This window comes from Ciconia boyciana, chromosome 9 (genome assembly GCF_034638445.1).
Source record: "Ciconia boyciana chromosome 9, ASM3463844v1, whole genome shotgun sequence".
Taxonomy (NCBI): domain Eukaryota; kingdom Metazoa; phylum Chordata; class Aves; order Ciconiiformes; family Ciconiidae; genus Ciconia; species Ciconia boyciana.
Genome location: NC_132942.1, coordinates 2664621 through 2680002, shown reverse-complemented (window position 1 = coordinate 2680002; position 15382 = coordinate 2664621). Strand labels below are relative to the sequence as shown.

General features: G+C 39.1%; 1 protein-coding gene across 5 annotated transcripts in view; it reads right to left on the bottom strand.

The window, feature by feature from the left end:
- Window positions 1-15382, bottom strand: part of RAPGEF6 (Rap guanine nucleotide exchange factor 6) — a 137967-nt gene that overhangs the window by 91604 nt on the left and 30981 nt on the right. For all 5 annotated transcript variants that reach the window (XM_072872155.1, XM_072872153.1, XM_072872154.1 and 2 more), the window contains exon 6: window positions 2814-2883. In XM_072872155.1, the coding sequence (XP_072728256.1) occupies window positions 2814-2883 (70 nt within the window). The remainder of the gene's footprint in view (window positions 1-2813; window positions 2884-15382) is intronic.

Below are 15382 nucleotides of genomic sequence, written 5' to 3'. Positions count from 1 at the left end.
TTGCTCAGCCTCCAAAAATATGAGCTACAATGCCCATTCACACATTATCTGTTATCCTCATTAACTTAAGTTGACCACATTTTATGGCCTTTAAAATGGGTCAGTTCCCAGAGGATTCCCGCTACAAAACTAATTTGTATTCTAAAAAGAAAGAGGGGGGGGAAGGGGAAAAAAAAAATATATCTGTCAGCAGCAGAGAACGATGGTGTTCTTTAACTACATTAAAGTAGCTAATTGTTTTGCTTGAAGAGAAATATTCATTATGTATTAAACCTCATTAGTATGTTGCAAATTAAAAAAAGAGAGAGAAAATAGAAGAATTAGGATAAATTAATAAGAATTAATCAGGGAAACGAAACTCAAGTACACCTTGTGTCAGTACAGATCATTAGCAAGGTGCATACCACCACACTGATGCTTTTCTCTTACCCCATTTGAAATCCTACCTAGAAAACTGACAGTTAATAGCACCATTAGCTACATTTACCTGTAAAACATGAACATAAAAATAATGAAGAAACAACTTTGCACTTTTAGTTCTCCAATTTTCCTACAGAAAAATACAATGAAGTTCCAGAAGAGGGTTTAAGGTACTTTCAGGTATATCTATATTCTCTATGTTCTCAGTGGGATTTAACTACAATTACAGAATGTTCAAGAGGTTTAAAATACAGAGAACAGTTGTCCAGGTTGTGCATTCGTCTGCAGGAACAACCAGCAGCATTTGACATTGCTGACATGGCCAACGCTAGCTTCTCCAAAGACTGTGACAGTGTGCTCTAAAAAAAAAAACAAAGAAAAACACACCACCCACCACAATCCACCTCATCGCACTTTTAGCTGCTTAAGCTATACACACACAAAACCAGAGAGTTTCTTCATAAAATATTTTAATAAGGTCATCTTCTCTCCAGTAGCACAGGCTACACAGAAGCTACTCTTTTGTTTGCATCTCCTTGTATTTTTTTTTAATTTTTTTTTTTTTTTTACACAACAAAGGTGATAAGGCCAAACAAGGATGTTGGTATTGCCTAAGAATTTTATTTTATCACATATTTTGCCCATGAAATGTATTTCATGTAAACTCACAGATGCACTTGCAGCAAGTGAGTCACCAGCCAGCCCTGTAAGGAAAGTCGCACGCTTCCCGTGCGTGCTTCAGACTGCTCCCACTGCACACGGCAGCTGCATCACCGTCTATTAGGGTTCTGTAGGAAGCAGCATGCCAGGTCTGGTAACGTCTGCAGCACCAGTTAGAGAAGCTAAGAGTTGTGTAACTGGGTTGTTAGTGAAATTGGTCCAAACAGACCAAATTCTTCTCTCTGTTACATCAACTTGAAGGATTACAGAGATACAAGAGGTCTATATATGATCAGATAAGTGAGCATTTGTCATTCTGTGCTACGAGACGCCAGGAGCAAGAGTCAGCTCACCCCGGGCAGTGGACATCGGTGTACTCAGCACACCAAATCCTCGGCAGCAGCAGTTAACAGGCAAAAATGCAAAGCAGCAGCGGCAAACCAGAGTGTCTGGGGCATTCCCATGACATGGCTGCACATATCGTCACCCAAGCAGTCCTGTGGCATCCCTCAAGGCATAAATCTCTCCCCCAAAACTCCAGCTTTGAGAAGAGACTGGATAATTGGGAATACACAAATGAACTATTTCACTCCAGAAGACTGAGACAGGCTTCTTGCACTCTTACCTGCGCTTACTTCATGACACGGCAGACTGTACCTTAAAACATCTGCTGCAGCAAAGAGCATATTACTGATGCTATCAAAGCCCATGAGCAGAATCAGACTGACACTGCACAGAAAGAATGGCATAAAGGACAGCAAGCGTACTCGGTACAGGGCATCTCTGACGTCCACGGCTGCTAGCGTACTGTGAGAACCAAATTGCTCATAGAAGCTGAATAGTCACATACTCAATGAGTAAGAGACATCATCAAATATTAGTTTTAATGTTACCGTATCTAGATATAAGGAAGCTAAATCAATCACAGTTTGGAGAGCTAAGCCTGCTTAACAGACAGGTGGCTTCTCAGAACAACAAATATTTTTGTTCCAGCTCCATTAGCAGCATCTCATAAGATCAAAGTAGAAAGAGATCTTCCTGAGTCCGCAGCCACACTATTAGGGTACAAAGTCAGTCTGCACTACAGAAAAACAATCCTAATATGCCGGCTGCTGACAGTACGTATGCATCAACCTGGGCAGGACTGAGTTACAATCTGTAAGTACACTGAACTTGGCAATATTGGTAAGTGTTCTGAAGAAGCAGAAGGAAAGCTGGACATGGAAAAGGTCGACGACAACTAAGCTGAAAACCTTAGCCTTCCAGCTTGGCTAAGCACTCTTATGTTCCTTCTCCTCTTACCTAAAAGCCTTCACACCGTGTGGAACTGCAGAGCCTAGGAGTAAGAGGGCCTTTCCTAGCAGACCCAGCACGGCTGGCATGGCCGGTAAAAAGCCCTTAAATGGAGGGTGGGGATGTAAATAAGATATTCGAGATAGCAGTCTATCGTTGCCTGACTCGGGAATGCTCAACTCAGACATAACTGGTAGGCTTCTGAAACTCAAGTAAGCATAATTTTAGAAAGAATGACCTAATCATCATCATCATTTACCCATCTAGATTAAATTTACATAGCTATTGCTGTTACGATAGCAGCCATAGGTATAATTGAAATCAAGGCAATTTTGCTGCGATTTTATAGAATACTTTACAATAAGCTTTCTGCTATAAGCCAGAAAGAATTTGCTGAAACCAGCAATAGATTTAAATACATTTGAAAAAATCTGTCTTACCACAATCATTTCTGAAGGCTCCAATATGATACATTCGCATCCTCGTTTTCCTCCAGACTGCTTGCCAAAACTAGAGTGGGATGGAAAAAAAGCAAATGAAAAAGAATGAGATGAACAGCCTATTTTACCTTCTCAGTCATAAAAATAACTGACAATGGTGCATGTTACAATATCCTTAAAAAACAAAAGAAGACAAAGAAAAATTGATGAAAACTATTGCGTGAAAAATTCTAACCAGATAGTACCATTATCATAATTTTTTTTAATTTACTCAGCACCTCTCATCATAACCTATGTAAAGCCTAAATATTAAGAATGTTCTTTTGTAAAATCATTATTACTTGCAGATACTCAAAACCACTCACAATGCATTTCAGTGTTGACAAGAAAACATTAGTAAATGTTAATTAAGCATTAAACAGGCTTTGTAAAAACAAATAGACATAAACTCCAAAAATTCTGAAGGATTTCTTTGCACACAGCAGTTTTAACAAGAGTTCCCTCAAGTCCACATTGCCCCTTCATCCTCCCAGCAAACAGGAGGACAGAGAACCTCTTCTCTAAAACTCAGCCTTAACTTGTGACCTCTGTCTTTATGTCGCTTCTTGTACCATCACAAGGAGCATCTCATCGTGATGGGTTCTGTTTAAGAAATATGAAAAACGCACAAATGCAACAAAATACAGTGGGTAGTGTAATACAGCGACTAAGGAAAGAGGCTTAAAGCAATCTGATGTACTTCAGCTGATCGACTCTAAAAGGCAACTACCTTCAGGAGATCTATGAACAGAGGTGACTTTAGGGGAATTAACTCTGGAGAAGGTACCATGCAAGCAGGTCTGAGGGTGCAGGAACTACCAGCAAAAAAGAGGTGAGCTAGACACTGCTGGGGGGGTGCAGGGTGTGTTACAGACCGATAACCTCTTAAATCACTTAATTTGTGACTCTAGTAGCAAATTAAGGAATTGAAAATATCTGGAATTGGAAATATCTGGAAAATACTGGAATTGAAAATATCTGGCTTCACATAGTGAGTTTGTCTTCACTATAGACCTGTTAGCCTGAGTTAGGTATGCTCGACCTACTCCACTCAACCGAGCTCAAGTGAAAGCAATCCCATACAGATATCAAATTAGAAAGAAAACCTACTTGATTAACAGCATCGTGGCTGGATTAGCAGTTCAGTAGTTGTAGCTGCTGTGTTACAAACTCAGACTGTCAACAGCAATCACGTTTTAACACGTATCAGCAGGTGAAATAACTGAAGAATCAGTTAACTCAAAGCAGAGATTAAGGTGTGAATTCAAAGGAGGCTAAAACAAGTGAAGAGACAAATCCTAAAAAACTGGGTCAGCTCCATCTGTTTTCACTAAGGTTACATTCGGAAAGTACATCTGAGACTTCAGAACATTTGAGTTACATACACGGTCATCTCTACAGCAAATATCCACTGAGACACGACCACTTCGTAGAAAACGTTTAAAAGGTTCATGCTTATAAACTACCTATTAGGGGAGCATAGAAAAACTTTTGTAAGACACGTGCATTTTCAGGAAAGGAACTTAAGCAACTAAACTGTGAAGTTATTCAAGTGAAGCTTCAGATTATTCCAACACAGAAGTCATCAGTGTAATCCGGTCAGGATAAAGTATTACAATTAACAGGAGCATGGCATTTTAAACTGCCAAGTCTTGATTTTGCTAATGGTCTACTGGGGAAAAAAAAAAAAAAAAAAAAACACACACAAACCCACACCACTTTAAACTACATGATTGCCATGGAGTCATAAACGACAACTGAAATTTTCTCACCCCGTGCTATAGCAGGCCAGAGAACACAAGTTTCACACGGAAAACTGGCATTTTCACACATCTATAGTAAGCGACTGATAGCTAAAATTTTCATGCCTTCTTTCATGCTTTTTCCACGCAGCATGTGATCCAGGCATGACAGTCTTGTGTATCTGCAATACCTCAGAAAGAATGGCCAAGCTACTCCCACTACTACAACACAGTTAATTTAGTTCAGAAAATACAGAAATGTCCTTTTTCATGTAAGCTCGATGTAAGCTCTAACTTCAAGATGAACTGAAATTCCATGTTATGATTTCTCCACAAATCAAAACCCAAAGTGAAACCAACTTTGCTAAGGTATCATTTGCAATTAAAAAAAAAAAGTTAAAACAGTTCTAATTCTATTCCATACAATAGAAAACTAAAGACAATAAATTTTTTTCCCCAACAAAATTCAAAAAGAATTATGTGCAACTAGAAGATTCAGGTTTTGCAGCTTTTTAAAACAGAAAGAATCATTATCAGTTTTATCACAAAATAGATTACTACTATTGCTATATGCCCAGTAGTTAGGAAAAAGCTACAATGTTCTGCTGCGGGTGGTTCAAGCACAGTATTTTTATTGTGTAACAACAATTTATCAAACTACTGGAGGTTGAGGGAGGGTTGTTTTCTTTTCAGTTTGTTTTACATAAACAAAGACATGAAATTCAGCTACTGTCAAGCTCCGCTCTGCTTATGTTGCAGCATTTGCTAATTCAGTAATGGCAGTAAACGATAATGCTAGGGAAAAGAACACTGCTTGGAACTAAGGTCAAGCTCTTGGCACGATCATTCTGGTCCATCAAGCACTTTACAACAACCGAACACTCAGAAAAGGATTATGTTCCAAAGACAAAACCCACCCTTCGAATCCTAAAGAATAAACTACTCATATTGACAAGTCAATAGGTCAAGTTGAATTATTTCCTGGTGCGCATCATGGGATGTTTTATCGATTATACCACAACAGAGCTCCTTCAAAAAGAGGAGGCGTCATATGTTTTTTTTCCCCAGCCATAACCACCACATTTTAAAAATACCAATTTTTAACATTCTTCTTAATTAACATACCCAATGTGTTTTAGAAACATGGATTTTAACTTTCTGAATGACTTATTCCATATTTTTCTCTAGAATACAAATGTGTAGCTTCTCTACCATTTAAGAGGTTTGCTGCCAGTATATCTCACTAATCTGCCCATTTTAAATCAAGGCTTCAGAACAGTGTTCATTCCTAATTGTCTTGTAAAATTACACAATGAAACGTTTAGAATAAACAGAAACTCAGCCCTGAAACCATTCACCAGGGAAGGTTGTTAACATCCACTAACATCAGTAACAGGCAACAAGAAAATATCATTAGCAAATACGTAAGCAAAGATGCACACCGATGTGTCTAGCTGATAGAAGGTGGTAACGTACGACATTTGTCACAATTTATTTTTTTAAACTAAAGACCATTAATCAACATTAAAGTTCAACTATTTGCTTTATTGGTTTATTGTCACAGAATTACTCTTAACTAGTTCAGGTGAATACATTACGAAAAATTAAAAATAGCCAGAAGCAGCGTGCGTGCACATCCAAGGGAAAGAAAGAGAGAGAAGGCACGGGGAGGAGCAAGCAGCAGCGCAACAGTCCCAGAGTCATCTCAGTCTGCTTTGAAGTGATGGTTAACGTCTTTGTGGGAGTTGTACGTAATCAGCAGTTACTTTTTTTTTTTTTAAGAAATAATTTCAAGCATTAAATTCATTAATAACAAGCACCGTGACAGTAAAAGAACAGAATAATTAGGTTTTGGAGTCACCTAGTCATGTCTACTATCAAACCTGCCATCTTCTACTTAATAAATATTTACATTAAAAAAAATTAACAGTACAGCACTTACAAAGGTATGAAAATGCTTCAGAGATTAATTGATTTCAGTAGCAAAATGTAAGAGGACATTTGGAAATGGAAAAGGTTAAGTTGAACAAAGCTTTGGAAATGGAGGAGACACAATCCTGTTTGGAAAGACAAGAGCAAGCTTTCGTGCGGAGCGTTCTTCCAAAGGAGAAGGAACACTTCTGTGACAACAAACTATTCAGACAAGTCTTTCTAGTCAGACATTTAACACCCACCCAAAACATGCTGTTCCTCAAAGAGGAGAGCTCAGAGAACTTGTACATCTAATTCTGGCAGAGATAGGGCTATCTTTTCTCTTGAGACTAATCCACCCTTCGCTGTGAAGCCAAGGACAAGTGGTGGTGCTTACAAGACCCATCATTCCTTCGTCTTTCAGCACTGGTTACCCAACTCAGCACTTCAGACCACCACATTCCCGCAAGACCATGACCATGGAAGTCACTTCACGGGGCCAGGTTTGCTCCCTGGGGAGGTCTGATCGGGCAAGCCCATTCCAGCTGGCCATCAGCACCTCTGCTTACAAACCATTGCCGCAGCTTCTCCAACCATAAACACATCTCTAAACGTTAAGTCCTCTTGATGTCGTATGTGGTGAGATACAGAAGAAAAGTGGGAAAGCCTCGTTAAGGTACAGCATGTTATGTGCACTTTAGTGCTTTCAAGCAGAGAGTGGGAAAAATAATCCAATTAAGAATTTAAACTAATACAAATACTGAAAGTGTGCGAAAACATGAAACTAATGTAAATTAAGCTCTACTTACAATACAGTAAAAACTACGTCAAAGGACATACTACCAAAGGTATAACCATTAAAGTTTTAAATGATTCAACAATTTTCCTTGATCTGCACATTTAATCACACATATTTTAACAGGGTCTTAAATTTAACATCATTATTCTATAGCTTCCCACTGTTGGAAGCCCAGGAAAGTCAGTAATATAAACTACATTAAGCTTTTTTTATTTATAATTTTATTGTATGCTCCTGTCACTTAATATGCATCTATTACATCTGCATCATTAATTTTCAGACACTCACTCACTGGCTTGCAATGCTGTCATGGGAAAAAAATGTCTTCCACATACCAAAGGCAGCTTTGTTTACCCTTGATTTATGGATGCCTCATTTGCAAGAAACCTTGTTTTCCTCCTGATTCACTGCTATTCATAATTAAAAATGCTTAAGCAATTGCATCATGTGAGAAAAGAACGTAAGTTAAACTGACATGATATCATATACCAACCACTAATGGGTGCTCAGGCCATGGATCAGACTAGAGCTACCGAAACAAAAAAGACCCAGAAAGCAAATAACACTGTTCTCAGTCTCAGCTGTTTCAGTCGGTTCATCCGTCCCTTTTCCACTGCATGAAGGGCAACGGAGCTGGGGAAGGGTCTGGAGCACAAGGCTGATGGGGAGCGGCTGAGGGACCTGGGGTTGTTCAGCCTGGAGAAAAGGAGGCTGAGGGGAGACCTCATCGCTCCCTACAACGCCCTGACAGGAGGGTGTAGAGAGGTGGGGTCGGTCTCTTCTCCCAGGTAACAAGTGATGGGACAAGGGGAAATGGCCTCAAGTCGCGTCAGGAGAGGTTTAGACTGGATATTAGGAAAAACTTATTTACTGAAAGGGTGGTCAAGCATTGGAACAGGCTGCCCAGAGAGGTGGTGGAGTCACCATGCCTGGAAGAGTTCAAAAACCGTGTAGACGTGGCACTTCGGGACATGGTTTAGTAGGCACGGAGGTGTCGGGTGGACGGTTGGACTAGATGATCCTAGAGGTCTTTTCCAACCATAATGATTCTATGATTTGCTAATACAGAGAAAACCCTCCATGACTGCAGAGCCGAACTCTACAATCAAACATGCGAGCACCTGAGTATACGCTTGACTGTACTGACACAGGGGACGGATCAAAACTGTCCACTGGAGAGAGCCTTTGATATCCGAGAATACTCTAGTTTTCAAATGCAGGCTCACTCCCCAAAATACTGGCATTTTAACACAACCTAACACTATACAAGAAGGAAAGGCTTTAAAACTTCTTTAAGGCACTGGAGCTGTTATAACAAACTTTGCTTTTACAAAGCAAGCTACCTACCAAAGACTCCAATATATTTTGAATATAATAAACTAGTTCTTTAAATAGGACATATACAAACATTTTCTAAGCTTTCTAAACACAAATGTTTAAAAATGCTTAATATCCAGCTGTTAAGCAACCTGAGTATTTGGTGCTGAAATACATCCGGAATTTCAAATTTAAGGAATGGCAATCACATTTAACTTGAGAATTCCTTGAGATCAATATGCTGAAGTCATTCGTTACTGACGGTATCTCATTATGCAATACTCAAAATACAGTACATACTTTAAAGGTAAAAACACAGCCTGTCGTGAAGAGCTTTCAGCCTACAAACAGATGGAGACTGAATGCCTTATTATTTGTTTGAACACTAATTAGCAGGCATCTTCAAATTTACAATATCCTACTACATCCTGAAACAATATTTTCAGATATTTCATGCATCAAAGCCTTCAATGACGAGATGACAGGCACTTTAAGATTTGTTCTGTATTTTCCAGGACCTACAAAATCATGAAATTATCCTGGCTGTATAAGTTGGTACCAATAACACACATAGTTATCTGCGAGCGTCGATAAAGCTATCTGCAGTAATACTCGGTACTGTATTACATGTAGGACTGGGCTAGGACACTGATATACCAGTTTATCAGTATAACAAACAAAAGGTTTGCAATTTTTTTGCAGGTATTTTGTTCTTATGCATATACTTGTCTCTCAAACTGCCTGTCTGTCTGTCAGGCTGCTTTTTGGAACATAAAGATGAAGGCAAATTGTACTTTTTGCCACTGCAAAGAGAACCCCGTGACCCTGCACATCCAGTAACAAGGCTGGATTTCTCCAATGCAAAAACATTTTGCATGCAAGTGCACAACTTGGCCTGGAAAAGACAAGTTGCATAAGAAATGGGCATGTTGGTTGTTTTTTTAAACAGATGAAAATGGGCTTGGTTTTTGGGGGTTGGTTTTTTTTTCACAAGTCAGGGCTTACCCTTCATTTGAAAAGCATTTCATTTTTCCTGTCCTCAAAGAGTGCCTCTTGTGCAAAACAGCTGTTCCAGCAAACACCCAGGACATCCACTGCAATGTAGCTGCTGTTCAGATCCAAGATAAAATCCATGCAGTTACCACTGAATGTACTATACAAGTATATTATGAATGGCTTGGAACAGCCATTAGTATTATTAAACCCCAACCTAAATACTCCAAAAATGTAATTTTACACTTAAATTCCTTGTCATTGCCTGGGAAGTACTGAAGAGGTGAAAACCTGCCTAGCCGCATGATCGGCAGTAACACTGCCACGCTGACTGCAGACAGAGAAGGCAGAATCTGCCCTTCTTACACTGCAGTCATGGCAGATGAGCGTAATCGACACCGAAATCCTCATGGGAATAAGCTGTTTTTCTGGGCACCTGCGTGGAGGTCTTAATTTCTCTAGATCTTTCTCAGATCGACCATCATCCAAAGAACTGGGCTGCTGGGGAGTCTCTCGGCTCCCTTTCTGGAGCGCAGAGAGTGACAGTCAGCATGGAACCGTCAGGAGCCCTTGCAGCAGTTTGCAGCATTTCCCATTGCATTGCACACTGCTGAGCAGCCCCAAATGCACTCTATTTGCAAAACAGAGCAAGGAGATGGGGAAAAAACAAGTTACATGAGCACAGACCAAAAGTTTCAGCAAATGCAGGTGGTGGGGTTTTCAAGATACTATATGCTGTGCAAGTCCTGAGCATTTCAAACTAACTTCATTATAAAAATATTAGAACACTTAACTTCATCAGGAAATGGTTTAAAGGAAACCTGAAACCACAAGATACATGGCTGAATGCAAAATACTAATTTCAATTAATGCTCAGTCATCAAAAACCATTTTTGCATTAGCTCTCAATAATAATAACATTTAGCAGGTTTATCTCTTAAGCTTGCTGAAAGTTTTAATTGGGAATGATTTTGGAGGCTGCATAACATGCTACACAATTTGCAGGCTCCGAGCTCAAGATGTCTACACTAATTACTTTATACTCCGAACACGATGACGCTTTGAGGCAGCCTGTATCTTACCTACCACTTTCTGTGAAGCTGTGCAGCTATTCCAGGCCATGTGACTAGACAGTCTTAATAAAACTGTATTTTAGATATAAACAAACCACACATTACCCTTTGCTTCTGATTTCACATCTCTTGGACTTTAGTTTAGCCAATAAAAAAAAAAAAAAAACCCACCTATTTCTGTGGTGCGATCAGCATCCCTTGCACTCTATAAAACCTCAACAGGGTAGCTGTTGTAAGAAACTACAGACAGAACAAAAGGAAATTACTCGGGGGGTGAGGAACTGTGGACAAGATTATTTGGTCATTTAGTTGTGACAGGTCTGAATACAGTCTTTTTTCATTATGTACTCTTTTGGCTTTCTTAGAAGATTGTTCCACGTCAAAAAAGATGCACCACGTGCTCTTAGTTTGCAAGATCTTCACAGCCTTTATTCAACGACAGCACCTCCGGTACGAGGAACTGCACTTTGGGAGACTGGGACGCACGGCCTCTCACCGATGCGCTGCCTCTTCTCGCACACGTTCCCTTTTCCCTCAGAGTATTTTCATCACAGCACTAGCACTGCCAGAAGAATTTCAATATGAACAACCATGTCTGAATTAATTAGCTTTACAAAATACATTTATTGGTAGCATTCCCAAGTTGTATTACAGTGTTAGTTTACTTACTGGCTGTCAGGCAATGCTACAAGTTAGAGCCACCACTTACAGAAATACCCAGGGAAAACAGCACCTCATCTAGAGCCACAGAGGCACTGAATAACCACTGCTTCTTATCCAGCGGCGAGTATAAAATCCATCTGGTCTTGATAAGCACAGGGATGTAAGCCTCGAGCTGCCTTTTTGAAAGCAGAAAAATAATCTACAACAGTGAGTTGCAAAGAGCTTTCAAGTGTGAAGCAAACACACATTGACAGAGTATTATCCTAAGACCTCTGCAATTTTTACAGTCACACAAACAGCAAGAAAGAGATTTAAGTTACAATTGTTTCAACCAGCATCACAATTCAGAAACTTATTGGCAACTGCGAGTTTGTCAAAACTTATGTTTAGTGTATGCCAGCAGTGGACTGGCACACACATGTATCTAGACCTTGGCAGCTGATGGAGGAAAAGCAATATTCCACACTACAGCCATCGGGATTCAGATGGCAGAGACTGGGATGGAGAGGAGAAAGAAGAGGAACAGCAGAGGCTAAGGAGCGCTGGGACAGGGCTTGGACACAGCACGTATACTCTAAGCAAAAAGCAGTATTTAAGAAAGTTAAATCTAGAAAGGAAGGATCAGTGGGAGAACAACACCAGTATACCTTTTACTGGCAGAAGCTGGGAAGGCAGGAGCTCTGAGCCGCTCATTTCCTTTTTCAGCAAATGGCACAAATTCACGAGAGTTTGCAGAAAACAGCACTACATGTTTTAGAAGTAAAATTAATCTGGTTTTAGATGATACATTCGAGGTATAAATATATTTGAAAACAAAGTTACACACATCAAAATTTAAAGATTTCTAAAATACAAGAAATTTCAGTTCTGCAAATGGCAAGTCTTTAATCCTGCATTCTTATTTACCAACACTGACGGTCCTGTAAAAGCACAGAATTTTCTGTGCTTCTGGTACTTGAATAGACTGAAACACTATTAACAGTCACAGTAAGTTTCAAAATATATTAAAATAGTTATTCACAAATATTAACTTAATACAAAACAAGCTAAAATACTTTCAACCCAAACCACTGTTCATAATGCAAAACTGGAGTTCCTCTTTCATTATGACAATTTTCTTGATCCAAGCATTTGTGTCTTCTCCTTTTACCCAAAAAGAGAAAGAGAAATGGCTTCTTGAGTCATTGACACGTCTACAACTCTCGTGAAAAGATACCACAATATGACCATGAGTCCATTCTGGATAAAGTAAGTGTTTTTAGCCAAGAAATGCACAACTTGAACAGGACAATTATTCCAATTTTCGCCACTTGTGAGATTTTGGAAGGGCTGTTCATGAATTTCTTGGAAGAGCTCGGAAAAGAGAAGTGTTTGTTTTTAATAAGACTACATCTTGAATGTTTCAAGACTTTGTATTTTTCCCTTCGAGGTTCAATTCTCGCAGCTGTAGGAGGCTGTCATCCACATAATTGGCTTCAAAAGTTCCTCCAGGCCCTTGATATATTTCCTATGGCTAATCTTGCTGTGAGTAATCTCCTTCAAATATCCTGTTCACATGAATTATCTTGATTAACAAGCAAGGTTAACACAAAAACTCTTTAACTTGCTGACATGATTTTCCTTCCACAAAATCCGTCAATCCTGTTCTTTTGTTCCAGACATCACTTTCATGTTAGACACAAATTCTTCTCCTACTATGCCAAATCTATTGACAAATCCATTCTCCAGGCAATAGGGTAATCAAGGTTATGCCATCTTTGCACCTGATATAACTGATCAATCTGCTTCTTCCCTTAAAAATCTCACAGGGCTTTTCTCATCATGATCATCAGTGTCAGAATATTGAACAGATTTATCGTACCTGGATGCAAGTTTTACCTCTCCAATTTTTAAGCCAATTTCTGAATTACAGCCTGCATACGAATTCATCCAAGTTGAACAAAAAGCCCTTCTCAAGCACAGTGAGCCACAGCTTACACTGTTACTCATTTGAATACTTATAGAAAGTCACTAAAGCAGTGACTGCCCACCTTCTTATGCTTCCGTGGGGCTACGCCTCTTTCAGGTTTGAATCTACAGAATATTTTATTTCAAGATCTGCAGAAGAAAATTAAGGTTTCCCTGAAACTCTGTTGACTCCGAAACTACTGAATGGTAGATAGTGGATGAAACAAGGCATGCAAAAGGAGAGCTTAACCAACGTCTTAACCAGGTTAAGTTTACAGTTGTCTAATAAAGTCTCCTCCTACTTGTCAAGGTAATCATGGGGCAGATGACAGAAAGAGGAGAAGTATTGTGAGGAGGTACCAGGAAACAGTCAGTAAATCATTATCACCTTCCAGTCTTATTTATGGAGACTGAAAGTATCTCACTAACAATCAATTGTAACAGCAGTTTCTCATATAATCATTAAACAAGAGTTGCTAGGCAGTTAGTTTGTAATAGAATCCTGAATTTTGAAGAATGATTGCCAAATAAAACAGATTAAAAACCAACAACTTTAAAAGAAAAGGGGGCCTTAAAACCCCCTATTGCCCAGGAAACCAGCTTCCTCTAACTGAAAAACACCAATATCCTGCTTCTCACGTTTTACAAAAAACTATTCCTGTATTCCCGGCAAAGGAACCCTAAAATGTACAGTAGTTCTTTAAATATGGAGCGTTTGTCAAACGCTCCAGAGGACAAATATAAAATTGAAATTACCACGTCAACATTACAAGGGGATAACTGGGGAGTGGGGGGTGTTACAGAGTATACACAAGGATTGAGTTTCAAACTGGAATCCACTTGCTAACTATTATCTGTTTTACAAAATGCCTCTGTCTGCCCAGTTCTTCCAGAATGACAATTATTCAAACCTGGCTCTTGACCTTTTCAAAGCACTTGGAGGTCTCCAGCTTAAAGCCTAAATTCTCATCCTTGGTAGTTATCACCTTCCTCACATTAAGGATTCTATTTTGGTCCTCATCCATTTTCCCCCAGGACATCTCAAAGCCATCATCAGTCTCCTGCTCACTTTTGTGCAGATGACACCTGCCTCTAACTTTGCTCACCTCTGCTTATGTGTTGACATGTTTATACCATATTCAGCAAATGAAACAGCTAGACTTTATCTGATGCCGGTGTCTGAGCAGCAGTAAGCCTACCAAAAACCTAACTGGCTGGAAGGATGTCGCCATTTCCTTCAGCCATCTCAGAACACTTCAAGCGTGGTTTTAATTCCCTACACTTGCCTACCACTTTCCTGTTGTGGAAATAAAAAAAGCACAGATAAATCAGTATCCCAAACAATGTACTCTTCCATAAAGCTTATTTCACTAATATCATACAGGTATAAGATCATATGCTCATGAGGCATAGAGAGCATGGCATCAAGTTCTTCATCAGACAAAGATGAAACCTTTGCATGGACAGATGTCCTTCATATCCTCTTTTAAACTCATACAATTTTTTTCCTATTACAGTAAATAATATTGCTGAAGGTGGTCAGGCATTGTTTTCTAAAAATCAAAGCACAGAGCAACACCAAACTGCAGCAAGAGATTTGGCTTTAAAAAAAAAAAAACACACAAAAAACACCACAAAGACAAAAAAAAAAAACCACCACCAAACACCAACCAACAATCAATTCAGGTAATTATCTTTACTATGTTACCAATGTTGAATAGAAAGTTTTCAAAAATAAAAAAACCTGTACTTCAAAGATGATTTACACCTAGTGGTACACTGTGGGTCATTTCCATTGCTACAGCTTAAGCAAAAGTAAAAAAAAAAAAAAACAGAAACAAACAACTTATTTTTGTTTCCTACCAAAAGAACAGCTCTGTAATACCTGAGGCAATGAGAATGAAGGCAATGTTATATTTCCTTACACATGTGTATTTAAGCCTCCTTTCAGAATGACTCACATAATCAGGAACTTGGTTGGGGACAAGGAATAATGCATGCCATTAAATATTACTTTAAATGCAATGAAAATGGTGCTAATTACAATTATAAAAGAATACTGCTAAATTATCCAAGGCACTGTTT